This window comes from Panthera pardus, unplaced genomic scaffold, assembly GCF_024362965.1.
Source record: "Panthera pardus isolate Hobbes unplaced genomic scaffold, ASM2436296v1 HiC_scaffold_13, whole genome shotgun sequence".
NCBI classification, from domain to species: domain Eukaryota; kingdom Metazoa; phylum Chordata; class Mammalia; order Carnivora; family Felidae; genus Panthera; species Panthera pardus.
This window is the reverse complement of record NW_026526688.1, coordinates 137,241,284-137,269,237: the sequence shown is the minus strand read 5'-3', so window position 1 is coordinate 137,269,237 and position 27,954 is coordinate 137,241,284. Positions and strand designations below refer to the sequence as shown.

Below are 27,954 nucleotides of genomic sequence, written 5' to 3'. Positions count from 1 at the left end.
GAGTGCCTATTATTTGCCATGCTTATGTCTCATGGAGCTCGGATTCTATTGGGTGGGAAAAAGATACTAAATAAATAATATGTTGTACATGAGATGGTGATGAGTGCCAGGAAGGAAAGCTAACAGTGTGAAGGGCTAGAAGCGCTGGAGTGCGGGCGGTAAAGAAAGGTTGGAAAGCTACTGGGACACGGGAGCAGAAGCCTGGAGCAAGTGTGCAGTAAGCAATGCAGCCACGTGGGAGCAGCATTCCAGGCGGAGGAGTGCTGGTGCGCGCTGGGTATGCTGCAGGACAGTGTCAGCGTGTCACAAGAGGAGAAAGGAAAAGCTCGGAGCTTTTCCCCATCATGTATAATGTTAGTTGTGGGTTTTTCATACATGGCCTTTATTATGTTGAGGTACGTTCCCTCTACATCTACTTTGTTGAGGGTTTTTATCATGAATGGATTTTGTACTTCGTCAAATGCTTTTTCTGCATCTACTGAAATGATCAGATGGTTCTTATCCTTTCTCTTGTGGATGTGATGCATCACATCAATTGATCTGTGAATATTCACGGAACTGCATGTCATCCTCAGGCAGGAGCCATGCTGATCTTCTCTGTACTGGTCCAATTTTAGTATCTGTGCTGCCGAAGCGAGCAAAGATTTATCTATGAATACTGAACCACCTTGCATGCCAGGAATAAATTCCACTTGATTGTGCTGAATGATTTTTTTTATGTATCAAAATCCCAACAGCATTTTTCACAGAACTAAAACAAATAATCCTAAAGTTTATATGGAACCACAAAAGACCCCAAATAGACAAAGCAATCTTGAAAAACAAAAGCAAAGCTGAAAGTATCACAATTCTGAGCAAAGCTATAGTATGGTACTGGCACAAAAACAGACACATAGATCAATGGAACAGAAGAGAAAACCCAGAAATAAACCCACAATTATATGGCCAATCCATCTTCGACAAAGGAGGCAAGAATATGCAATCGGAAAAAGATGGTCTCTTCAACAAATAGTGTTGGGAAAACTGTAGGGCAACATGCAAAAGAATGAAACTGGACCACTTTCTTACACCATACACAAAAATAAACTCAAAATGAATTAATTAAAGACCTAAATGTGAAACCCGAAGCTATAAAAGTCCTAAAGAGCATAGGCAGTAATTTATCTGACATCAGCCATAACATTTCTCTAGATATGTCTCCTGAAGCACAGGAAACAAAAGCAAAAATAAACTATTGGGATTACATCAAAATAAAAAGCTTTTGCACAGTGAAGGAAACGTTCAACAGTTAAAACTAAAATGCAACATACTGAATGGGAAAAGATATTTGCAAATAACCTATCTGATAAAGGGTTAGTATTCAAAATCTATAAAGAATTGGTACAAACCCCAAAAACAAATAATCCAATTAAAAAATGGGCAGAAAACATGAACAGACATTTCTCCAAAGAAGGCACACAGATGGCCGACACATGAAAAGATGCTCACCACCACTCATCACCAGGAAAATGCAAATCAAAACCACAATGGCATATCACCTCATACCTATCAGAAAGGCTAAAATAAAAAACACAAGAAACGACATAGTGTTGGTAAGGATGTAGGAAAAAAGGAACCTTCTTGCACTGTTAGTGGGAATGCAAACTGGTGCAGCACCTGTGGAAAACAGTATGAAGGGTCCTCAAAAAGTTAAAAATAGAACTACCCTACAATCCAGTAATTGCACTAGTGGGTATTTACCCCCCAAATACAAAAACACTAATTCAAAGGGATACATGCATCCCTATGTTTATTGCAGCATTATTTATAATACCCAAATTATGGAAGCAACCCAAGTGTCTATCAATAGATGAATGGATAAAGAAGGGGTGGTATGTGTATGTATATATACATACACACACATACACAACGGAGTATTACTCAGTAATAAAAAGAATGAAATCTTTGCTATTTCCAATAACATGGATAGAGCTAGAGGGTGTTATGCTAAGTGAAATACGTCAGGCAGAGAAAGACAAATATCATATATTTCACTCAGATGTGAAATTTAAGAAACAAAACAAACTAGGGGCGCCTGGGTGGCTCAGTCGGTTAAGCGTCCAACTTTGGCTCAAGTCATGATCTCACAGCTCGTAAATTCAAACCCCACGTCAGGCTCTGTGCTCACAGCTCAGAACCTAGAGCCTGCTTCAGATTCTCTCGGTCTATCTCTGCCCCTCCCCTTCTCGTACTCTGTCTCTCTCTCTCTCTCAAAAATAAACACACACAAAAAAAGGAAAAAAAAAACAGAACAAACTATCAAAGGGGAGAAAAAAAGAGAGACAAACCAAGAAACAGACTCTTCACTATAGAGAACAAACTGATGATACCAGAGGGGAGACGGGTGGGGGGATGGGTGAAATAGGTGATGGGGAAGTACACTTATCATGAGCATTGAAAAATGTATAGAATTGTTGAATCACTATATGGTACACCTGAAACTAATTAAAAGAAAAAAGAAATAAAGAAGAGGGCAGAGGAAGAGATGAAGCTATTAAGGATAACATTAGAAACTAAGTCATGTGGCAAAATTGCTCTCTGTTGTATGAACATAACTAAAGTGAAAATAGGAATACAACTATACTGTAAAAATGATTCCAGCTATTTGTGAGGAGGGGACCTCTTACAGTCCCCGCTCAAAGCTAGTATCATCTAGCTTCCAGTAGGAGCCCTGCCCCAATGTGGAGGAGTCACCTGGATGGGATAGCATATTAGGGCCTCTCCCCTAACGAGGTACAGGAATTATAGAAATAGTTTGTCTTTTGTGGTTCTCATCTGGCCCAGGCCTCCTGTGGACCCAGAACGAAGATAAGATGTTGACCTAGAGGAGTTTAAAGTCAACAAAAATTTATTGAGTTGGGCTGGGTACCATGTGCCTTCTCAACCTCTCTATACTGACTCATGCCTGAAGGAGGGCTGGAGTCTTCCTTCATTTTTAGTTTTGAATGACTGTGTCCTATTTAGAGGTATGCACAGGGGACAGCGTATACTAGGCCATCTGCTTCATCTGCTCTCTGTTCCTAGCTCAGTCTTTCCATCACTTCCAGAATGCTAGGCATGAAGATTTATGATAACCTTTCCTTGCTTCTGCTTTCCTGACACTTTTAGTACAGGGAACTGCCTTCCAAAAGACCGGAAGAAAGTTGCACATATTAATACTCAATGTTTGATGAAACAACAAATTCCAGGAGCTGTTTTTCAAGCAGACAAGTGGCCAGTGGCTAAATAAACATATTCAATGTTTGCTGGCAGAAACTGAGATTTCATCTAAAACAAGGCAGCTTTGTGGAACTTTTGTTGTTGCCAATACACAGGCATCCTCTAGGTAAACTAAGTAAAATCAGTTGCTTTAACTATGAATATGACTCTAGTATCGAAAACAATTATTTTTAAGATCTTTGCAAAGTTACATATAAGATTATCTGCCTACTTTTAAAAGCTTTGAGTAAGCTCAGAAAGAAATCCCTAACCTGAATTTTTTATATACCACCATTCTGTTCTATTTATGTGCCAAACATGAGGTCTACTGATGAAAGGCAATGCGGCACAGTGGTTGACAGCATAAATTCTGGAGCCAGACTGGGTTTGAATTCTGGCTCTGACCTTGGGTGTTACTTAACTGCTTTTTGTCTTAACTTAGTCATCTGTAAAATAAAGATGACAGATCTACCTACCCTGGGGTTGTTGTAAGGATTAAATAAATTTATATATAAAAGAAATTAATTATATTTTTATATGTAAAGCAAAGTACACAAGTGCTAATTTTATTACTATTGTACAAACTTTTGCAGTATATTGTAGGACTTCATACAATTACAGAAGAACTCTATAAATGATTATTAAAAAAATTTTTTTAATGTTTATTTTTTTTAAGAGAGAGATACAGAGCATGAGTGGGGGAGGGGCAGGGAAGGGGGAGAGAGAGAGAGAGGGAGAGAGGGAGAGAGGGAGAGACAGAGACACAGAATCCAAAGCAGGCTCCAGGCTCCAAGCTGTCAGCACAAAGCCCGATGCAGGGCTCAAACCCACAAACTGTGAGATTATGACCTGAGCTGAAGTCAGATGCCAAACCAACCAAGCCACCCAGGTGCCCTGAAGATTATTTTAATTAAGCAAAATATGAGAAAAAAATACATACAGGATCTGTGGCTGAGGAGAGGCAGCGCTGAATAAGATCCTCAAATGTGGTCTTTAGAATGAGGTGCTCATCTGGAATAGGTTTCTTGGTAATTTTTTCTGTTGGCAAAGACTGCACATGCTGGAAGAAATAATAGCATAAATGACCAGAAATGACCGAAAGCTACCTATACGCAAAGCCCTGAAACTCTGTGATAAAGAGAAACCAGCTAACTACCTTGTAGACAGGCTGTGACAAATTAACATGTGAAATCCCTTAGGAGAAGTAGAAATGAAAATCAAATATTCAGTAGAAGGTACAGACACTCCTCCTACAGCTTTGATTTTGAAAAACAGAATTGGATATAAAGAGTTTGATGAACTATGGAACATATGTTGATCACTATTGTATGTACCTGAGGGGAAGGAGACTGTAGACCTATGCCGGTAGGAAATAAAAGGGCAGTTACAAAGCTGACTAGTTAGAGTGCCTGCTTGCTCTGCTTGTTGGCTCATTTTTGTTTCTCTTTCCATTCTTATGTTCTTTGATTTATTCTTGGAGGTTGGTAACTGGGCTATTATCAAACTGCAAGATTAAGTCAAAAGTTAGGATAGAAGAGACCATGATGTTACTGAATGTACAGATGGAAAAACAAAGAAGGTATGTTTAAGTGTTTAGGGTTCTAATTTATTAGTACATTCATTCAAAAAATATTAGGCAATTATGTTCTAGGCACTGGCTATGTATTTGTGAGCCAATTCAGAAAAGATCTCAGCTCTCTGGCAGTTTTTAGCTAAAGGAAGGAAAAAGAAGTTTTAAAATGTCATACAAAAAGCAAGTTTACAAATACTTACATCTTAATGAAAGATGTTACTTGAACAAAAAGTAAAATAATAAAATGCCATAAATACCTGTAAAATAGCAACTGCATTGCTATTTTATAAGCTAATAAATTAACATTAATGGAACCAACAGGCAATATAACTGGAATTTAACTGAGGGGAAAGTTCTCTTCAGGAAATTCTATTAGAAAGACAAGTAGGAGTTAACTGGTGAAATGGGGAAGTTAGAGTGTCAGAGAAAGAATGTGTACAAAGGAAGGACCATGATACAAGAGGACTAAAAGGAGGCCAGTGTGGCTGAAGCAGAGAGACAGCAAGGAGGAATATGAAGCTGAAGGGCTTCCAGACAATGTGAAATAATTTGGTCTTTATCCTGAGAACAATGTTTTAAACAAAGAGGAGACAAGACCAGATACAACGATCAAAGTCAATGCTTGTACACCAGTTAGAGGCTCCTGCACTGCCAGAGACTGGAAATGAAGGCAGCATGGGTCAGATTAGAAGTGTATGTGGATAAAGGATTTGAGAGAGATTTTAAAATAATATCAGCAAGATTTGGGGATAGATTTGAAAGAGGGATTAAAGGAAAAAGAGTATAAAGATGATTCCCAGGTTTTTGGCTAGATTGAATATGGATTATGATGCCATTTTACTGAAATAGGAAACACCAAAAGAAGATCAGGTTTGGGAGGAAGACTATGAATAAGGTTGTAGAAATGTTGAGTGTGAGGTGCCTTGGAGGCATCTAGGTGGGCAGGTAGCTGGCTATTATGGCCTGGCTGAACATATACATCTGTGCAAGCTCTCCCTTTCGATGGTAACTGAGGTTCTGGTCTGGGTGAGTATTCCATGAGCACCTAAAGTCTAAACAAAAGTGAATGGCTGGGTAGCTTCCCAAACTAGCATAGACTTGTAATAACAAAAGAAAAGAAAAAAAAGAAAAGAAAAGAAAAGAAAAAAAAGAAATTAACAATGCATCTTTTTAATTTATATTCCTATGGAAAGAAACTCCTCCCACCTCCATCAAAACACTGGTTTTCAGAACGCCACTTTTAATATTTAGAAATTCCTTAGGCAGAACTATCTCTTAATAGTAAAGCACACTCTTGTGATAGAGATACAACCTTTATAAATTTGACTTCAATGAACCAAAGACAAAAACAGAACTAATTTTATACTTTGTGCAGGGATTTGTTTCACCTTCACATGCTGAACTTTGACCCAAACTCTTTACTTTTCACAAACTGATCAAAATGTTCATCTTTGTATGGTTAAGTCAGTTGTATCTGATTTTTCATCGTCTAGAACCGTGTCAACTAGCTGTTTATATTGTGAATAGCAACTACAAATTTATATCTCCAGCTGAAGATAAAGCTGTATATTACTAGCTCTTATACATACACAAGAAATGATATAACTCATTACATTTTTATTTTAGATTTTAAAAGGAAAACCCTTTGGAATAGCTTCTGCTTAGCAAGCTTGGCTGAAAATACAGATTCAACTAATCTTAAATTGTGGGTACTGATTAGGTCAAATGAAATACAATTGTCAAGTTAGTGTAAACATACACGAGCAATTATAAAAGCCTCTTCTAGAAACTTTATGGCCATGTAATTGAAAAATAATATCCATCCATGATCAATCTTAAAAAAAGGGGTTACTATTTTTTATTTAGGTTGTCTTAATTGAAACCAAAGTTAGACGCTCATTAATAAAGGTGTAAACAGAAAAGTTAACACATTAAAAAGAAAAAATGAACTGAAATAGAGCCATCTCCTCATTCCATTAACACAGATTTGTTACCTGGATGGTATTTCCAATAGGAGCCCCTGGGGCACCTTCAATATTGGGCTTTGAGAAAGATGGTGGCATGCCTGGTTGACCAAGAGGTTGCTGTATGCCATGGAAGGTCTGGCCACCTGGAAGATGTGGCTGTGGAAATGAAGCTTGGCTTGACAGAGGTAAAGGAGCTGAAGGTTGTTGCTGCAGCATCTGTGACTGGGGGTCACCCAAAGGGTTCATGATTGGTGATGTGATGGGAACAGGAGGCATAAAGTTTTCTGGTATCTTTTAAAAGACAGAAAGAAAAGACACTAAGCATAAGAAAAAAAGGTACAATTTCCTCACCTTTAAATAAGGTTTAAAAAAATTTTTTAATAGTACAATACTTTTTTAAATGAAATTTTATGCAGAATTCTACAGTAAAACGTAAAAGTAGAGCTAATCTGGCTCAGAGGGGTGGGGAACTCAAAACTGGACCTCTCAGTTTCCCCTTTGCCTTCCACACTTACCCTCGTATGGGGAGCCAACACCTGGTGTTTTTGAAAGAGGATCTCAAAGTCTAGAGAATTATATCTAGCAATAGTGGAATCAGATAATGTGTGTTTATATTTAATGTGACCAAGATGTAATACCCTTTTCCTAGATCACTAAATAGACATTAACTATCAATTCAATCATATTTAAAGTAGTAGATTAAATTCAATCTCTGATTATTATTAACCTAAATTTGGGGTTGTTGTTTTTTTTTTTTTTTTTTTTTTTTGCTCATTTAGTGTCTCCCAATTTTATTGTTATGACCTCTCCCTACTATATTTGAGAAAAGGACATCACGGTGAGTAAAAAAAAAAAAAAAGTAGAAATGTTTGGGGAGAAAGAAGAAGAATCTTAACTTCTGCTTTAATGGCTGTCAACAGTTACTGACATTTAAACAACGCTCAGCTACAAGGTGATTTCTTCATTCATACTATATGTGATAAAAAAAATAGTCCAAAATATAATTACCAAATTCCTGACTATTGTTGGAACCCCTAAAAGACATAAAAATCACTGGAAAATTTTGTTTCCTATTCTTTGAAAGAAATCTGTTAGAAATTTACATCTTATCTTCTTCTTTTTAATGTTTACTTATATATTTTTGAAAGAGAAAGACAGAGAGAGAGAGAGAGAGCACGAACAGGGGAGGGGCAGAGAGAGAGGGAGACACAGAATCTGAAGCAGGCACTCCGAGCTGTCAGCGCAGAGCCTGACATGGGGCTTGAATTCACGAACTGCGAGATCATGACCTGAGCCGAGGTCAGACGTTTAAATGACTGAACCACCCAGGCGCCCCTACATCTTCTCTTCTAAAGGAAGTTAAATTCACACCACTGTACTGTTTTTAAGTTTCTTTCCTTCCCTTCATGGAGAAGATGCAAGCTGAAATGCACTTTAAACCTATCAGTCAGTAAGCTTTGCCTTCAAAAGGATCAGTGAAAGGTGGTATGTTCCAGGTGGCTACATGATTAAAGAACCTCTGTAGGCAACTGGATGGACATCTTTTTCTGGTACCTTCTTCTTCTTGGGTACTCTGTTCAAAGCTGGAGGATCATTCCAACCATTCTGAGGACCTATAACAGATAATAAAGAGCATTTTCCTTTAGAATTCTGAAAAGAGGACAACTAAATTGTATCCATCACATAGTACCTTCAAATTCTGCCTTAACTAACCTGAGGATAACCATCACAAAGGTTTTACCAGCTCAGGTGTGGGGATCACTCTGTAGCCCTGGATTCACAAACTCATTCCCTCAAATATTCACAAGGTCTTGGCTTAGGGAGGCAAGATAACTTGACATTATTTCCATTGAAAGTGAAAGAGCTGTACTAAATTTAGGGATGGTGAAGTGTTTATGTCTATATTGGTGTATAACTTTCAAATCAGTTAAGAATTCTCTTGTAATAAAGAAAAAATAAATCACCTGAATCTGCTAAAAAAACAAAAACGTTGATGTATTCAGCATACTAAAAAAAATAAAAGTAACAATCTCCTACTTCCCAAGAGAGTAATTTAATATAAGCAATTGAACATAAGCAAATTATCCACATGGTAGAAACAGTGTCAAAAACAAAAACAAAAACAAAAACAAAAAAACCGGGTCCCAATTACACAACACCAGCAACTTCATCATCCTTCCCTTAAGAGTTACTTATGAAGTATAAAAAAGCATTCAGGTATCTGTGATAAGATTTTTTTTTAATGCCACAAAAAAAAATTCCAGATTGGCAGCAAATATAAAATTAAACTACTGTCAACGTTAGTAAATTTCCTCTACACGCACCCCCTGCCCCCAAATCTTCATCTCAAAGTGAAAAACAGACATCAGTAGCAGAATTCATTAAGTATCTTAATGCCAGTATGTTTAAAGAAAACATGCCAGAAATAAAGATAATTTCAAAATCAAAATATAATCATTTTACATTTCATTGAATTTTGTGTATGTTGTATATTTAAAGACCAAAAATTACTCCTCTTTTAACAAATTAAACATTCTTTCAGTATTTTACCTTTTACTTATTCTACTGATATCCATGATATGAAATCACAACAAAATTGCTTAGACGAAAGAACCTGTGATCCATACATAATGTCATAGAAACTTTTTAAAAAATAAGATCTTCTAACCAGCATGTACTCATTTCCCTTGATTTTTTAAAAAGTTTATTTATTTTTAAAATTTATTTTACCCAATGTGTGGCTCAAACTCACGACCCCTGAGCCAGCCAGCCAGGCATCCCTCATTTGCCTTGATTCTAAAAATGGAATTAATTTTCTACAAGTTTACCAGGAGACAGAATGCCAAAAGAGCCTCAAAACATTGAAGAGCAAATCACAAAACATTAAACTACATGCTGCTATCTGCTTAACAAATTCTTAAAGTTCTGGGCTTGCACAGAGAATCATTCAAATCTCTCATCACCTTCTAATCTTACTCATAGCTAAGACAATCTTGATATGGTCACGGTCTTTATGATTATATAAAATAGACGACTTTAATGATTTAAAGCTACTGGTGTCACCATGTTAATTCAATCAACTCTAAGATTTGATTTGATTAAGAACCCAAATTAAAAAATGATACTGATCAGATTCCGAATATCATCAACTTTGAGGTTCACATGCATTATTGTGAATGTCCATTCATTAACTATATTTAATGATTGAAAATTTTCCAGAGGTATATTTTATAACTAATTCACCTTCCAACATAGGTGCCTGGTCTTGCATAGACTGATTTTCTGCAGACAAAATGTAAAAGTCACTTAAACAGTATTATCATGAAAAACATTCTAAACTCATTTTGTAATTGCTTCTTCTCCCTCCATCAAGCCAAAAAAGAAAAAACTAATTTTATAAAGGAAAGAAACTTTTTAGTCAAGTCATGGGAAATGTCTTTTATCTAATTAAGAAAGTAATCAGCTTTTGGGTAAATTGAATTCATCTAGGTTGTGCCAGATCCAATTAACTCTTAAACATTACTTTCTCTTCCTGTGCTACATGTCTCTTTTAAGAAAAAAATTTTCCTGCCTACTTGAAATATTTCCCTGTTTGCATGGAATTTTTTTCTACTACTTGATCAGTAATATCACTGTGTGTGGGGGGAGAGCGTTTGGTACTATTTAAAGCTGTGAATCAAAATCAGCTGAGAGATCGATCTTGTTAAACTGCAGATTCTAATTCGCACTAAGTACAGGGAAAGGCCTGAGATTCTATTGTTCCAGCTAGCTCCCAGGTAATGCCAATGCTGCTGGCCAAAGCACTCTTTTAGTGGGGACTTAAAGAAAAATGGGAGGCTTTAGCAAGGTGGTGCCACTTTACTGCTAGATTTAGGAGGCAACAGGGGGCTGCACCCTGATGAAACTGTAATTTCATGTAATTCATGTCACACCATGAATATAAACATAAATGAGAACAGGCCCAATAAATATGTAACCATCCCATATGGTCTTTTCTGTAAGAATATATGGATTTGTAGACTGTTTAGCACAGGTCTTTCAGAAACAACTACATCTCTTAAGAGAACTGAAGTTTCTGGCAGTGGACATGAAAAGAAAAGGGTGAAAACTAACACAGCAATGCCAAAATTATCAGGTATTATTATCAGATATTCAGGGTCAGGCCAGGCCCAGCCTCAAATCAAAAGTATGCAGTGGAGGTATATTATATGCATATGTAACTTACGAAAACTGAACTATCTTCCTTTGGGGATAGAAGAACCAAGAGAATATAGCAATTAATGAGTTCAATTCGGTTTGAGTTCTACTCAAGAGGCACGTGCCTCAGAGAAATTGTGAGGTGGAGAGGTGACCCCATAGCTTGCAGTTTTCCCTCTAATCTCTCATAGCAGTGACTTAAGCCCTGGGTATTAAAGCCTGGGAGGGTATCCAGAGATTTCAAAAACTGTAAGCACAAAAAGTTTGTGGAGCAACTTCATACAACCCTTTTGTAAAATGACTCCAAATTTATGATGAAATCAAATCAAATTCAAAATTAGGAATGACAATCCAAATTAGAAACAAAAAGACTTGCAGCAGGAGTATATAGCCAGTGGGGTAGCTCACATAACTTGAGGGTGGAGAATGTCTTGTTGAATAGAAAGTAACAATTGTACAATAATCAAAGTTCTCCCCCAAATATATGCCTGACTCCTCCCAATGTCAAACCATGCAATATATTTAGCCATTTTTATTTCAGCCCAGATAATCCTTGTTCAAATCTCTTATCAATTTAATGCAGTTTTGTCTCAGCTATAATTCGCTTTTGAATTTTTTCACTTTTATGTCTTTAAATTGTTTAAATATGACTTTTTTTTATTTAAAAAAAAAAATTTTTTTTTAACGTTTATTTATTTTTGAGACAGAGAGAGACAGAGCATGAATGGGGGAGGGTCAGAGACAGAGAGGGAGACACAGAATCTGAAACAGGCTCCAGGCTCTGAGCTGTCAGCACAGAGCCCAACGCGGGGCTTGAACTCACGAACCGCGAGATCATGAACTGAGCCGAAGTCGGACGCTTAACCGACTGAGCCACCCAGGCGCCCCTAAATATGACTTTTTAAAAACACAGCTAAACTGACCTCTGTAAATACGCTTTAATAGCAACCTTAGGTAAAGCAAACTACATGAACAAAATAAATGTCTCTAGGAAACAGTATTACGGAGCTTCATTATAGATATGCAAAATTATACTCTTGGTCAACATTTTTAAAAAATCAACATAGAACAGTCATTGAAAATAAATCAATACAGCATAATCTAATCTTAGACATAATTCTCCCATAAAACTATAAAGAGAATCTTTTTTACTTTTTCAAAAAACTATAAAATGAAGATAGATCTCTCTTTTTAAAACATGACATGACTTTAAAGGCATGAAAAATATGGTTCATGGTGTAATATTAAGAAAAAATGTAAGATGTAAAATTGTGTGTGTATATATGTGTATTATGATCTCAATTCTTTAAAAATAGGAGCACCTGGGTGGCTGAGTCGGTTAAGCATCTGACTTTAGCTCAGGTTATGATCTCACAGTTCATGAGTTCGAGCCCCACATCAGGCTCTGTGCTGACATCCCAGAGCCTGGAACTTGCTTCAGATACTGTGTCTCTCCCTCTCTCTGCCCCTTTCCTGCTCACACTCTCTCAACAATAAATAAATGTTAAAAAAAAAAAAAAAAATACATGCACACAATGAGATACTACCCATTAGAATGGCTAGAATTAAGAAAAAAAACAAACAAACAGAAAACAAGTGTTGGTGTAGATGTGGAAAACAGTATAATGCTTCCTCAAAAATTTAAATACTGAATATTGAATTTGATCCAGCAATTCCATTTCTGGGTATGTATGCTAAAGAACTGGAAGCAAAGACTTGAACAGATATGTGTATACCTGTGTTCAAGTAGCATTATTCACAGTAGTTCAAATGTCCACATGCAGATAAATGGATAAACAAAATGTGCAATATAATACAGTGAAATATTATTCAGCCTTAAGTAGTAAAGAAATTCTGATACATGAATATTGGAGAGCGTGAAATAAGCCAGTCAAAACAGGACAAATATTGTATGATTCCACTTATATGAGGTACCTAGAGTAGTCAAATACAGAGAGAGAGTAGAACAGTGGTTACCTGGGGCTGGGGGAAACAAGGAGTTATTTAATGAGTACATAGTTTCAGTGTGGGATGATGAAAATTTCTGGAGACAGATAAGTGGCAATGGTTCTTCAGCAATGTAAATGTACTTAATGTCACTGAACTATACACATAAAAATGGTTAAAATGGTAAATTTTATGTTAGTATATTTACCACATTAAAAATATTTTTAATAGATGCATATAGACATACATAGATATATGTATATATGTGTACAAAAAGAATAAATAAATCTATATTATCACTGGTGGTATTTGGGCAGTAGAATTATAGATAATTTAAATTTTATTCTTTATAATATTTTGAGTCTTTAAAAATCCTACAGTGAAAAATTAATAAAAATCAAGGGAAAATTAATTTAAAAATTGAATATGGCATGTTACTGGAGATCCTTATCCACTTTAGTGTAGGGTTTAGTTCTCCAGTATCTTTGGGGAAGGAAGAAGGAACCACATGGTCCCACATATACAGGAGTGCAGCTGAGTAGCATCTTTACTTGAATCCCACTTCTCACTTGGAACGTTCTTAGGTATTCCAGCAGAAGCAAAATGTGCTATGCACTGGCTAAGATACTTTTCAGTGGATTCTTTATTAGTGCAGTGATATGAAGAATTCTGGCTAACAGACAATTTGAGAAAGAACAGAGCATCCTTCTCAACCCCCCATTTCCCCTATAAGCCTAGCATGTCACATTAAAAACAAGAGGGTCATGAAATTAAAAATTAAAGTTTAGAAAGATATGAATCCTTGAGGTCATTTTCCAATGACACAAGACAAAACAAGTACTTATAATTTGAGTAAGGAATATTTACGAAAATTAAAAAAAATTTTTCAGAACACTGTTCTATGAAAATATGTAACATTATGCCCCTTCAAGACTTCTATGTGACAAAGCATGAGACTATATACCTAAATTAAATTTTCCATGGTTTAATAAAATCAATAATGTTTACTCAAAGACAGTTTCATGACAGCCTGAAGGTCATTTTATCAGAAAATAATTTTTTGAGTAAAATTCTAAGGCCTTCATATTTGAAAGTGCTCTCCTTTAGTAATAAGCACAGATTAAATCAGGACGGGGAAAAAGTCATAGACAGTATCCTAATTATTCTAGAGAGTAAAACCATGCCTTTCAGCAGTTCAAACTCCTTCGTGAACTTTTCTGCCTACTGTATGAACTATCAATTTCTTGCCCTGGCATAAAGCTTTCCAAAATTTGGGCCAAATATAAATGTTCTGTTCCAACTTACAGCAAAGCTATGTGATGTTCACTAGAAATGTACTGTTCACTTCTGTCTCCCTACCTGTGCTTGGAATAATTCGGATTATAGACCAAACAAGTACCCATTAAGAATTTACTCAATGAATGTTCTGGTATTTGCAACATTAGTTTCTCTGAGCCTCAGGCATAATTTGGAGGCTCACGAACAGTTACAGGTCTTGCAAACCCTAGTGTCTGTCAAAATTATCCACTGGACAAATGGAATTCCCAAGTCCGATAGAGAACCATATGATATGAGACACATAAAAAAGAAGAGAAAATTTTCATTCACAATTATTTGTACACTGTAAACAACATTTTTAGGAAATCAAAAAATAAAATATGGTAAAATACAGGGGACTATTAACAGGCAAGAGGTAACAAAGCAGCTGGCTTAGAACATGCTGAATACTGAAAAATGTTTGCTTCTTCTTCCTATTAGTCACTCTGTTTCTCAGCCAGGTTAGAACATTCTGTTACTTTGTATATAAGCAAAGACTTTATCTCAAGGCCAAATACACTTTTGCTTAAGAATACCCATGCAAATATTTAACTTAGATGATGAAGTAACAAAATACCTAAAACAGTGTTGTTATAGGATTTTTGTAATTCTAACATTGATAACTACTTCTATGACTTATATCACGACTAGACCATCTGGTAAAGAAGAATGAACTTATTAGGCTTTATAGACTGAGAGACCTGGGTTTGTATCTCAACTTGGAGACTATCATCATGCAACCATGAGTTTAACTCCTAGGAAACCAAGTTTCCTCATGTCAATTAAAAAAAACTTATTTCTCTTTCTCATGGCTCTGATAATTAAATAAGAAAATATATGGCAAATGATGGTACATGTCCAGTGTATGTTCAGTAAATGATGACTTACCTCTCTATTTCCCTGCACCACTTTAAAGTGGGAATTTTCTGGAACTCATCTTTCAATCAAGAACTCTATTACCGAACTATTCAGAATAGATACTATCTTCACTATTGAGGTTTCAGAAGGTAATTTTTGAACTCTACAACTGAATTAGCACTCCTCTCTAAAATATCAATCTACTGAACTATTTATATTGAAAGTTACAGAAATTTTATTTGTGCAGTAAAGGGTGATAGAGATATTTGTGTGTGTGTGTGTGTGTGTGTGTGTGCGCGCGCGCACACGTGTGCACGCATGTATGTGTGAGATTTTTGGTACTCTGGCCTTTATATATCAGAGAAGAAAGGTGATAGGTATATAATTCTGCATTCATGAGACTTTGTTAGAATAGAATATTTCTTCAATAGATCCTATTTTATAATTGTTTTCAGTAATTACAGCTACTGCTTAAAATATATACACACACACACACACATACATACTGGACGCCCCAGGAGCAACTAAAGTATTAGGAGCAAAGCAAGATTCATTCATCTCTTTGTTCCTTTAGTTCAAAAACATCGATTATAATCTAAAAGGGAAACTATTTTCAAATACTAAAAGGCACAGAGCTCTAATTTTGAGTCAGGTTTTGTGTAATCACAGCCAACTTTACAGTCACTATCCCCAAATGCTTTAATGTATTAATGCATTCAATCTTCTTCATGAGCTTATGAGCAGGTATTAATATTCATTCTGAGGAAATGGAGGCTTGAAGAAGTTTAAGTAACTTACCCAAAGCTGGGGTACAAACCCAGGAGATTGAATTCCAAAGCCTGCATTCTTAACCAGTATGGTTAGTGGTTCCTAACCCTGATTCATCGATCCCTTTTTATAACACATGCCTTTGAGGCCCCTTTTGCTAGGGGCCAAAATGAAAACCAGATAATAAAACCTCCCCACAAAAAATTAATGTAATGCTCTAATTATAAAATGAGATAAGAATTTAGAAAACGTGTATCTCATTATAATAATAATAATTTAAGATTATGGTTTTCATTAGAAAACTTCAGGCATGACTACACTGTTAGACTATCTATCGAATCCTTGAAATTCCTAAACTGTCTGAGGGTGGTGCTGCCCTAATGAAGAATCGCTGTACTACTGTCCACAGACTTTCTACTTTTCTGCTCTCTCATTAGAGATCCTCTGTCAGAGTTGTGTTCTCTCACTTTTTTCCTTTAGATAAGCATATCCAGATCCCTCATCTTTATAAATAAACGTAACTATAAAATTATATACAATCACCATGTTTAATCTCCATGAATGGGCTTAAGGCACAAATAATTTAAAAAATGCTAAACATCTCAATAAGAACAGAGCAAAGTTTGGCTCTAAAGAAATTAGTGTCAATTAAACCTAGTTCCAAACACCACTTATCTTGCCAATTAATTTCTTACCACTTATTTTAAGCTTAGTGGCAGATTATATACTCTTACCCTTTTGAAGCTCTAAAGTTTTCCTCATTTAGCAACTAAAGTTCATTATGGGACGATCACACTTTTAGAAATAGTTTCAGAATTTGTTATAAAAACTCAACACCTCAGATTACTCAGTTTACAAAGAGTCAGACATAATTCCCCTTCATCCACCCACGTGTTCATGAAAAAATAAAGGAGGGAGCCAAACCAAATCCCTTTCAAGCGCAGACCTGTTCTTTGCGACGCAGGCAGCTCACTGGCAGCAGGCAGTGTACCTGTTGTTCCAGGAGGCAGTGCATAAGCTGAAGATGACGGTGGAGCTCCTGGTCCGCCATGCTGGAAGGATGCTCCAGAGGAAGGGGGAGGAGGGAAAGAAGCAGCAGAGCTGGAGGTAGGTGGAGAGGCCTGGGGCTGTGTTGCATACAGCTGAGACGGCCCAGAATAGGAAGAAGCAGAAGACATGTAAGGGGTGTTAGGGTAAGCGTTTGAAGCAGAAGGAGCAACGGGCTGCTGAGGTCGATACATTGTTGACCCCCCTGTTCCGAAGGAATACTGCTGGGCTGGTTGATAAGCTACACCAAGGAGAAGAAACAGAAATTTTAATTAGTTATAAGTTTATTGACAGCAACAAAAAACCAGTTGTCTCATTCTATGGAAATTATTTTTGTCATTATTATTAGAATAAGCTACCACCAAGTATTAACCCTTATATGTTATGCTTTTGATGACTTGGATACCCTTAAATATACTAAAATATACCCATTGGATCAATATGTGAAATATGCCATCTCCAGACTGCTTCTGGCTATGAAAATCTTTCAATCATCAAACCCAAACACTGAAAGACCGACCCTTTTCTCAGACTTCCTGTGCCTGAGAAAAGACTGCAGTGACACCGACTAGCCACCAGATGGAACCATGCAGGAATTACACGTCCCAAGCACTCCCCGTTACAGTAAATTACAGGGACTTTGCTGGCGGCTCAACATCTCCTCCACCGGAAGAATTGTAGGGTGAGCACTATTGTTATGAATCAAATACCTTCTCCAACATCTAGTAAACTAATCAGCTACTCACATTGTGATTTTGAGCTTAGTTCCAGATTAACAGCCAACTCTCTAAGATCCCTGACAAAACAATCACTACATAGTATTTCATATACTATACACAGTTGGTTAGTAAGCATTCAGGCAGCCAACTAATGTTTTGATGCAAAGACCTGAGCCCAGATTAGAGAATATTACCACATTTTTCATGACCAGGGGTAGGTATGGACCTCTACAGAGTGAATCTACTAGAACTGTACTTGTTCTACTCTGAAGACAGCATTTTCATGAGTGAAAAATTGTGTCAAATCTGTATTCATGTTAAGCAAGAATATCCACTTTAGCATAGAACATGCTTATTAAGATTAGTTCTTACTAGGCAGTGGCCTCTTGCTTTTGTAATAGTTGTTTAATCATATAATTTTCTGCTTGGAGATTTTTTTTTCTCTTCATGTAAATTTTAAAATAGTGGTGATATTTTACTTTATAAGTGCAAATATTTTCTAAAAAACAAAAGCCAATGGTGGGTACATGTTATTACCATACATTTGTCGAAATTCATAGAATGTTCAACACCAAGAGAGAACACTAAAGTAAACTATGGACTTTGGGCGATAATGACGTGTCAATGCAGATTCACTACTATAACAAATGTTCTACTGGGGTGCAGGCTGTTGATAGTCAAACAGGTTGTACATGGGGGCAGGGGAGATATTGGATATTGAAATGTCCCTTGGAACCATTTTTCCAAAAATGGTTTGTGTCATCTTGCTGAAAGGAAAGAATATATAACAAAATCATTTCAAAAATTCTGTTTTTTAATACCAAAATCATGGGACAATTCACTGTTCTTAGTAATTGCTCAGGAACAGGAGCCAACTGTTCTGAATGGACTGACATAGGAGGCTGTTTCCAAGCATGCTAATCAGGGATGTCACCTAGGGAAACTGTGTTTCTCCCTCTCGAATCCTACACAGTTCTTTCTTTACTTGTTAAAACTGATTTGATCATGGGTTTAGAGCTTTAAAGCAAAATGTTACTACATTAGGTAAGACATGATGTTGTGCAAGGACTTCAGGGTCACACTACTTACGCTGTGGCTGTGGATAAGGTGGTACCTGGGTGTGCATGTGACCTGGAGATGTGGGAAGCTGAGCTGTGGTCGCATTTGGATTAACATTTCCGTGCATTATGAAACCTGGAGGTGGAGGATTTTCTCCCTAGGAAATGAGAATATGATAAAAAGGAGGATTACATTTGGAACCAAAAATCTTACCAGATGGATTTATAATCTCTGAAACGGAACTGTTTATTTTTTTTTTAACTTTACTGTGTAAGAAACACTGCATTTGCACATTCTGTCTTCTTTAGAACACATTTTCTGAGCAACACATTCTAAGTGATTTAAAGATCAGACAGGTCTAAAGTATTAATTGCAATAAATGGCAACAGATGCTAATAACTTCACAAAACAGCGTCAATGATATTTATAATAAGTCACCAGGATTTTCCATCTCTACTAAATTCCATCCACACTTTGGAAATATAAGTATAAATGCCACAAGGGAACTTTCGTTTCTCTTCAATTTCTGCAATGCTCAAAAACAAAGAAGAAAGAAAAAAGAAAATCTTCAGTGAAATCAGATTTAAACCATCGTTAGAACTTCAGTTGATATTTTTCTAGCTGAGGTCAATTTAGAACTGCAAAAGGAGGGGGAGAAGAAAATAAACTAATTGTCCAGAAACTTCTTGCATCCTAAAGCATTAAAATGCAATAAGCAGGCGGACAAATGGGGGAAGGGGAAATTAAGAAAAGCGGGGTAGAGAATATTTAACTATATATATATTTAAGTGAGCAGAATTCTGCTCAAAGATGAATAATGAAGGATATACCTGTGTGTCAGAGGGAGAGGCTGCAGGTGGATGGCTGGGAAGGGCGGTAGGAGTTTTGTTACTCCAGGTAGTGACAGTAGGGGCAATTCTAACCTGAATTGAACAAAGAAATACCAATCACAGAAAATAAAAAATAAAAATGTTAAAAGAAGAAAAAAAAAAAAACACCCAGAAGGCATTAACAGCCAGATGCATAGCAAAAAATAAGAGTAGCAAGATAGCATATGTTAGTCAGGCAATTGCTTTCAAGGTAGCTGGGATTCCAAAAGAAAAACACATTCACAACAAAACAGGGAGAGGGAGGCAGTAGAAAAATCAACATGAAAACCTAAATCAAAGCATAAAAAAAAGTAGCATTCAAGTGTCAAGAATAAGGGGAAAAGCTAGTTCCTGTAAGTAGGTAAGGAAAGAAGATATTGGAGGAAAAAAGGTAATTGAGTAGAAAAGTGATTTTGAAGCATTAATAGTATTCATGCTACTATTAGATCTGTAAGCATATTGCTACAAGTTCCCTTTTCTGGATTTTATTAGAGCTGCAAAAATCGTATTAGTCCCATATCAGGCTTAGAAACATATAATCAAAGGATATTAGAGATCAATCAGTCTAATCCCCACCCATGACCACTGAGAAAACCAACACCTAGAGAAATGAAGGGGCTTCCTAAGGTCAATACAACTAGCTGGTGACAGACCTAGGACTGAATCCAGGCCTCCTGATTTCCAGGCCAGTGTTTGCTATACTACACCATGTTGCTTACCCTGGAGTCCTAAGATTTTCAAAACAAATTTTTTAAGACACCAAAATCTTTCTGGTCAAGTAAATCTTCATAGAAATTCCAAGTGGAAGTGGAACTCCTACTAATCTGGCCTCCCTCTCACCCTTTTACCCCTTCCTGTAAACATTCCTTTAAAACCGCAAGCTGCTGTCCTCATTTGGTACATGATAAGCTTTAATCAAGAAAATCAGTGCTTGGGGTGTCTGGGTGGCTCAGTGAGTTAAGCGTCTAACTCTTGATTTTAGCTCAGGTCATGATCTCACAGTTGTAAGATCAAGCCCCATGTTGGGCTCTGCACTGGGCATGGCTTAGGATTCTCTCTCTCTCCCTCTCTCTTTCTGCCCCTTCCCTGCTCCCGTGTGCACACATACTCTCTCTCTCTCTCTCTCTCTCTCTCAAAATAAACAAAAAAACAAAAAAAGAAAAAAGAAAATCACTGCTAGTTTCTGAATTTGTTTTTCTTTTGTTAAAGTATTAGACTGCTAAGTCAAAGTACAATGAAAGTCTTTCAGTGTTTTTATATCTTCCCAGAAAGACAGATAAACTCAAGGACATAGAGAGTAAATATTCTCTTTTCCCAAAGTAGAGGGTGTCTCACCTCAGTACCCTTCAAGATAGCATGATTGAACAAAAGATGCTTGGGAGTTCTAATATCAAGTTGGCCAGGCGATATTAAGAAATTCAAGCTCTGTCTTAAAACTCTGGCTTGTCACTTGATGTCTGTGCCTCTTAGTTCTTCCAGTCACTGCCTGCTTTGCCCTACCTATGTCATAGACTTTTCTCAAACTAGTAAAGTCTTCATAATAGTGGGAAACTTAATCTGCTTTGTTTACCAATGTATCAACAGACAGAATAAAGACAGGCACTCATAGAAAAGCTCTCAATAAATTATCAAATAAAGGAAAAAAATAAAAAACAGAGAATACTATAGATAGTTACAGTTAAATCCAAATGTGATCTATTCCTGATTAAGTATTAATCAAAAGTGCAATAGACAAAAGAGCACTAACTGATCTTTTTTTTAGCTTTCCATGATTTTATATTTACTTTTGTTGCAATAGATTATAAAAAAGACCTTGTCAATTCTATCAGTAATCTGATGTATTTTAAAATGGGGAGAGGATCTGCTAACTTTGTTATCAATCAAGACCATTTATTACTTATGAAAATGTACTTTTCATTCAAGAACATGAAGGTTATCTGCGGGTCCGGAAATATAAGTTTCTGTATGAAATAGTAAAAGACAGTAAAATGCCACATTTTATGCCACTAAATGTTGTAATTTACTTACTTACTTACTTAAAAATATCTAATCATCTTTATAATCCCCATGACCTACAATTTCATACACCTTTGGTCATTCACTAATATCCAAGTTATCCAAAAAAAGTATGTTCTGAATACTGTGTTGATACAAGAGACACAGTAAACCTGTAATAATGATTCAGAATAAAATACTCAAAATAAGAGTACCTTTTCTAAAAAATATTTCATAGTATTAGCCAAATCACCCACAAATTGTTCCCACTACTTTACTTACAGCTTGTCAGATGAATCAAGTTGAAGCAGTTTCAAGAACAGATGTACATGTGTATGGGTAGTTTGAATGATGGGGAAATAAAAAATCTCCCCAGAGAGCTTAAATTAATTTATATCTAAAATATAATCTGTTTGACCAGATTAAAGTGATAATTAAAAAAAAAAAAGCAGACCAGGGGCACCTGGCTGGCTCAATGGAAAGAGCATGTGACTCTAGATCTCAGAGTGGTGAGTTTGAGCCCCACCCACATTTGGTGCAGAGATTACTTAAAAAAATAAATAACTTAAAAAAAAATAAAAATAAAAATAAAAAGAACAGACCATCACTTTCAAGAATACAAAAAGAAAAACTATTAAAACATTATGTTGTCTAACTAGACAACTAGACTTATCATAGCAGATTAAGGTCTCTTACCCAACAAATTTTTGAACAGAAATATATAAATGTTCCTACTTAATCTGGACCATATCACTCACATGGGGATAATATTGTTGAGCTGGAACTCTTGACATCTGTGTGTGGCCAGCCATTGGTCCAGGCCTGCCCTTAGGCAGCTGCTGTCTCTCATAAGGAATTTTAGATGATTCCTGTCCTGGTACAGGCTGTCCTTGTGCTCTACAAAGTCTGTCACGAAGCTGCACAATATTTGGCTATAACAAGCAATGGAAGAAAATAAAGCAGAATGTTAGAACTTACTGAACTATATGACAGCATGTTGCTTTTCTTAAAGTAAGCTTGATCGGTCATATGCTCCTTGTTCATATGCTGTTTCCTATATAATAGATCCTAGCACAAGAGGGTTTAACATCATGGCTTCTAATACTCAAGACTGATACCAAAGGCCCATGATATATCATTTAACTGAGGCAAGGATTTGAATTATGCCCACCACACAGTAGTATGTAAGATCAATGCCACTCATCATCTCTGCTCTTTTGTATTTTCTTATAGTTGAGTAATTTTCACAAATCACAAAAGTAGTTTAAAAAAATACAACTTCATTTCTTTATAGGGAAAAAAGGTCCCCAAAAGAATCAACTGCTGACGATGTGATGAAAGAAAATGGTGACCTAAGAAAGGAAGGAAAATTAATTAAAAAAAAAAAAGAGAGAGAGATGTTGGAAATAAAAGAGTAAGATGTCATACTCATGGTAGCTTACACAGATCTACAATTATACAGATCTACAATAAGTATGAGTTGACCGCATACATGTTCCAGATATTAACAAACAACAACAAAAAGGTAATGTTAAAATATTTCAGCAAGAACTGATTTTAGTAACTTTAAAAAGTCATACATTACTATAAATTCACTAAAGGTTTAAAGCTGTCATTTAAACTGTTAGGTATACTATTAGGGAGGAAGGTTAGATACTATAATGATATCACAAAGTCTCAGGACATGTTCCCCAGAAAATACTAAGGGTCTACTGAAATATATAGAAGACAGCAACTTCAAAATTGTTTATTTTTACATAGAGAATGTTCTTTAAAAGTCCAAAGGAAACATGAAGAATAATATACAGAAAATGTATGTGGTTAGGGGTGCCTGGTCAGCTCAGTCGGTCAATCATCTGACTTTGGCTCAGGTCATGATCTCACAGTTTGTGAGTTCAAGCCTTGCGTTGGGCTCTACACTGACAGTGCCGAGCCTGCTTGGGATTTTCTCTCTCACTCTCTTTCTGCCCCTCTCCTGCTTGTGTGCATGCACATACTCTCTCGCAAAATAAATAAGCTTTAAAAAAAAGAAAAAAAAAAGAAAAAATGTATGTGGTTATAAATGGTATTGAAGATAAAGAGTTTAATACTGAGGCTACAAGATCTAAAGGTCTTAGATTAAGTTAGTCTTAAAGGGTCTTATAACTCACTATTAAAGGGGTGTTTAAAAAGTCATAAAATAATTATGCCAAGGTCATCATAAAGTCTATTTCTATTCTACCTAATATTCTCACAGATAAAATCGAAAGATACAACATGTAAATGTGTTTCAAAACCAACTAGAGTCAAACCTCCATAATGCTGGAACATAGACTTAAGTGTTTTTACTCAATGAAACTACTCAATGAAATTTACTGATAATTCCCTACAAGAGACAAAATACTGAAAACAATTAAAAAAATCCATCAAAAACAAAATAAAGTTTATAATAAAAAGCATAGAAACAAGAAAATATCTTCAAGGCTCAAAATTAAGCTCTGTCACACACACAATATAGATACAAACATCCTACTTGTGGATAACTGTCCTCAAACCTCTCCCTGATTTCTACCCATGCTTCATTATTAAATTTAGGTTGCCCTCTTCTGTGATTCCACTGCACTACTACCTCTATCATAGTTATGTATCACTTTTGGAAAACTCCCTTAGGAAAAGAATCTTGGCAATCGTGTCCATCATTATATTGTCAGTCACTTACTTAATTCCATTGCATTGAAAAGGCCCAATTTAATGCATACCAAATAATAAATCAGAAATGTCATTCTCCCTGCCTTGAGTATTTTAAAAATGTACTTGTCTGCAGACAGTATCAGACTGAAATGGTATACAGAATGAACTTCTTCACTAATATCTATGTCTATGTCTAGCATTTGTGGGAATTTTAAAACTACAACCCCAATTATTTAAGTATTAATATTCATAGCTTTCTAACACAGAAGATTCCTACAAAGAACCATGTACAAAGAATCAGCATTTGGCTCAAGAAATTAGAAGTTGGTCCTTTTCCATTTTTTCCCTCAAATACTATGCCCATCAGTACAAAGGGATCTATCGTACTACAAGAGCATCCTATCTCTCCAATACCGTCTGGGTACACCTAAAATGATGCTTGAATAATTGTCAGTAACATTCACTTATGGTCAGATGACAGAAATTCAATTGTTCCAAAACATTCTACTTACCAATATTCTTATGTTTAACACTAAGTGCTACCCACCGGACTCACCTTATTCACACATTAAAAGAAGAGAAATGGTCAATTCTAATTACCTGGTTGGTGTTTTCGGGAAGAAAAGCCAAGGCTGCAGCAATACTGCCTTGGGCTGCCAACAAATTAGCATACTGACTCATCTTCTCAGCCAAAAGAACTCCTACAGTATTGGTGTCCATGGCTTGGGTGAGTTGTACAGCTTTTCGCAGGATGACAACTTTCTCAATAAGATCCTAAGTGAGGAAAAGAAGGGAGAGAGAAGGGCAAGCAAACAAAATTACCAAGATGTGTATGCAAGAGAGCAGGAATGAAGAGATACTAAGATTTCTAAAACCTCCTAAAAGTTTATCTTATTATCCTCTCTCTCAAAAACTTCTGCAACAGCTGTCCACCATTCACGTAAACTGAAAAAGTAAGGAGGAAGAAAGTACCTTATCATGGTTAGGGCATAGGTTATTTCCTTCTCCTAAATATCCTTAAAGTGCCAGATACTTGTCTTGTGAGCTTAAAGTAGGCAAGCATCCAAAGTGAAAGTGATCAGCAGATAAATGTCCAAAGGCAGAAACTGGGTTCCAGCAGGTATAGAAGAAACTGACTGAAAACATCATACTACCTATACTATAAAAACACTACTACTAAGAGGTGACCTCCAATGAGCTTACTATTTCAACCCCAAATTTTTCACATTGCTCTTCAATACCAATTATTTCAACAATGGGAAGCCTCAAGTATAAAGCACAAGAATATCCTATCTATCGGCCCTTCAAAAGTACACAGATCCAGAAGTGTAAAACAAGCGTGCTTTCTCTCAAAAGCACTTAGGAAAACAGTGATTTCCTACCAGATTTTCAGTTTTAATAAAGTGATCTTTAAAGTTACAACTGTACTGAGAAAATCTCTTTCCAGAGCGAAAAAGAAATACCTGAATGAAATATTATGAGACTCTGATTAAATGCTTAGAAAAAAAAATCTAAATACTGTATACAGTTACTCCATGCCTGAAAATAGTCCCCATATTTTTTACTCCCCCTCTTGTCCAGGTTTTAGTGCTACATAGGATTCCATTTACCTCTTACTTTCATTTTCCCTTAATCATGACGATTAAGATTCTCTATTGGTACTGGGAAGGTCTCCCATTCCTTACCCCACATTGCCTCTTTCCTTGCCCAAGGCAGATAGGGTCACCAGAGGCAGGGAGAGAAGCATGGGAGAAAAGACGTACACTCTAGGACTGTTTTCATGCTCTTGCCACCTGCTTCTTCCAATAAACTACCAAATCACAACCTTGATTTCACAAGCAGTTGCAACTCCATTTTACTATCCCATCATCTCATACTTTGCCCCGCCAAATATGCTACAAATACACATAAGTTATCCAGCAAAAGAACTTCTAAAACATAGGTAACTAAGGTGAAAGCAATGAACTTCTGGAACAAGTCAATTTCTAGAATAGAAGTAGGGTGAAAGACAACACTAGAAAGTAAGCACCCCTTGTTTCAAAGATACTAACCTGAAGGGACAAAGGACTGCTTCCATCTTGAGCTTTAGTCCAACATGCAACTAGTTTCTCTACATTCCCTGCACAGATATAGCAGAGACATGCCTGAGTCTGCAGGAGGATATCACCTTCACTTTCAAGCCTGGTTCCCAAAAGATCTACCGATCAAGAGGAAAACAAAGTAAGATTATACTCAAGGCAATCTGAACATGAAGTCGTAAGTAAGCCAATAATATTTTCAGAAGTATGAATTAAACTTCACAACCAATGAGTAGCAGATAGAAACAAAATCAGTTATGTAAATGCTCAGTAAGTATTTATTTATTAAATGAATGGAAGTGAATGACAAATTGTATGTAAGGAATGACTTCTCAAGATTCTATATACCTAGTTGCAGAATGAATTTCCCTGAATTACATTAAAAAATAATAAATGGAAAGGACATTTGAACAGAAAAATCCTAATGAACATTTAACTCCATTTCAACATGTCAGATATTTGTGTAAATAGATGAAATATGGCACATTTGAAATGAACATCAATGGTAGGTAGGACTACAATAAATCACTTATGATAATAAAGTTAATATCTTACAACTTTCATATTCTCGTAATACTTTCAAGGTAGCAAATGGTTGGTTGTTCTGATACTAGCACTCTGAAGCTTCTGTTCTTACAAGTAAGGAGTATCATTCCTTAGCTACCAGTCTAGTCACAGCCTTTAACAGTAATTTATAATTTCCAATCAAATGTTATAATTACTAATTTTATCCAGTTAATATTTATTAATTGAAAGCTAATTATGTGTAATTTTACATATAATAGACTAACTAAGGCTTAGAAAGTGATTTTTCCGAGGTCATACAACTAGTAAGTGGCAGAGGCAAGACTCTAGGTCCGGTCTGCTGGAAACCAAAACTGTTAAGAAATATTATTAAAAGTAATGACTAGATATGGAGAAGTAATGTTAATAATTCTAACAAAAGTATCCAAATGGGAACTTCTTTTTCTTATCTATGATTAGCTGCTTTGCAAACATTTCTAATAATATATTACTAATTTTATATAAAATATACGATGCCATATACATTGTATAAATATAAGGCTCATTTTCTTACCACAAAGGGCTGAAAACTCATCTGGTTTAGCATAAGTCAATACAGCAGCTAAAGCCTCTCTCCAATTTTTAAGGTCACAAGACTCAACAATTTCTTTCCAGTTCTTCATCACCACTGCAGTAATTAGCTTAAGAAAGGAAAATAAAGGAGAATTAAAAATCTCTGGTATATTAGAAAAATTACCTCTGGCCAATCAATCATATCTTTTAAACCTACTATTCACAGTATTTCATGCAGAATAAAGCAGCAACAAAGTGAAGAATATCCCTGAACCAACAGACATAAAAAAGATGGTTATTATTTTTCCTCAAAAAAAAAAAAAAAAAAAACAAAAACCAAACAAGTCCCATCACACAAACATTTTTTGTAATGTAAATATGCTGAGAAGGAGGGGTGCCAGGCTGACTCAGCTGGAGGAGCATGCGACTCTTGATCTTGGCGTAGTGAGTTCAAACCCCATGTTCGGTGTAGAGATTACTTAAAAATAAATAAATAAACTTAAAAAAATATGCTGAGAAGGAAAAGTATAGGGTATTATCAAAACATTAACAGGAAGGCATGACCTGCTCTGATGG

At 36.0% G+C, this 27,954-nt stretch overlaps 1 protein-coding gene and 1 non-coding gene across 34 annotated transcripts in view; both read right to left on the bottom strand.

Annotated features, from left to right (window-relative positions):
- SEC31A (SEC31 homolog A, COPII coat complex component) overlaps positions 1-27,954 on the bottom strand; it is a 71,201-nt gene that overhangs the window by 2,714 nt on the left and 40,533 nt on the right. For 9 of the 33 annotated variants that reach the window (XM_019465814.2, XM_053901429.1, XM_053901427.1 and 6 more), the window contains 11 exons: positions 27,380-27,506; positions 26,275-26,420; positions 24,824-24,997; positions 22,312-22,485; positions 19,520-19,612; positions 18,720-18,846; positions 16,811-17,152; positions 10,021-10,059; positions 8,332-8,390; positions 6,805-7,068; positions 4,178-4,297 (listed from right to left, as the gene is read on the bottom strand). In XM_019465814.2, the coding sequence (XP_019321359.2) occupies positions 4,178-4,297; positions 6,805-7,068; positions 8,332-8,390; positions 10,021-10,059; positions 16,811-17,152; positions 18,720-18,846; positions 19,520-19,612; positions 22,312-22,485; positions 24,824-24,997; positions 26,275-26,420; positions 27,380-27,506 (1,665 nt within the window). The remainder of the gene's footprint in view (positions 1-4,177; positions 4,298-6,804; positions 7,069-8,331; positions 8,391-10,020; positions 10,060-16,810; positions 17,153-18,719; positions 18,847-19,519; positions 19,613-22,311; positions 22,486-24,823; positions 24,998-26,274; positions 26,421-27,379; positions 27,507-27,954) is intronic. The other 24 variants (XM_053901431.1, XM_053901440.1, XM_053901437.1 and 21 more) reach the window with 9 other exon arrangements.
- Positions 535-641, bottom strand: LOC128776773 (U6 spliceosomal RNA). Its single transcript, XR_008421949.1, has one exon. It is a non-coding gene; the product is annotated as a U6 spliceosomal RNA (small nuclear RNA).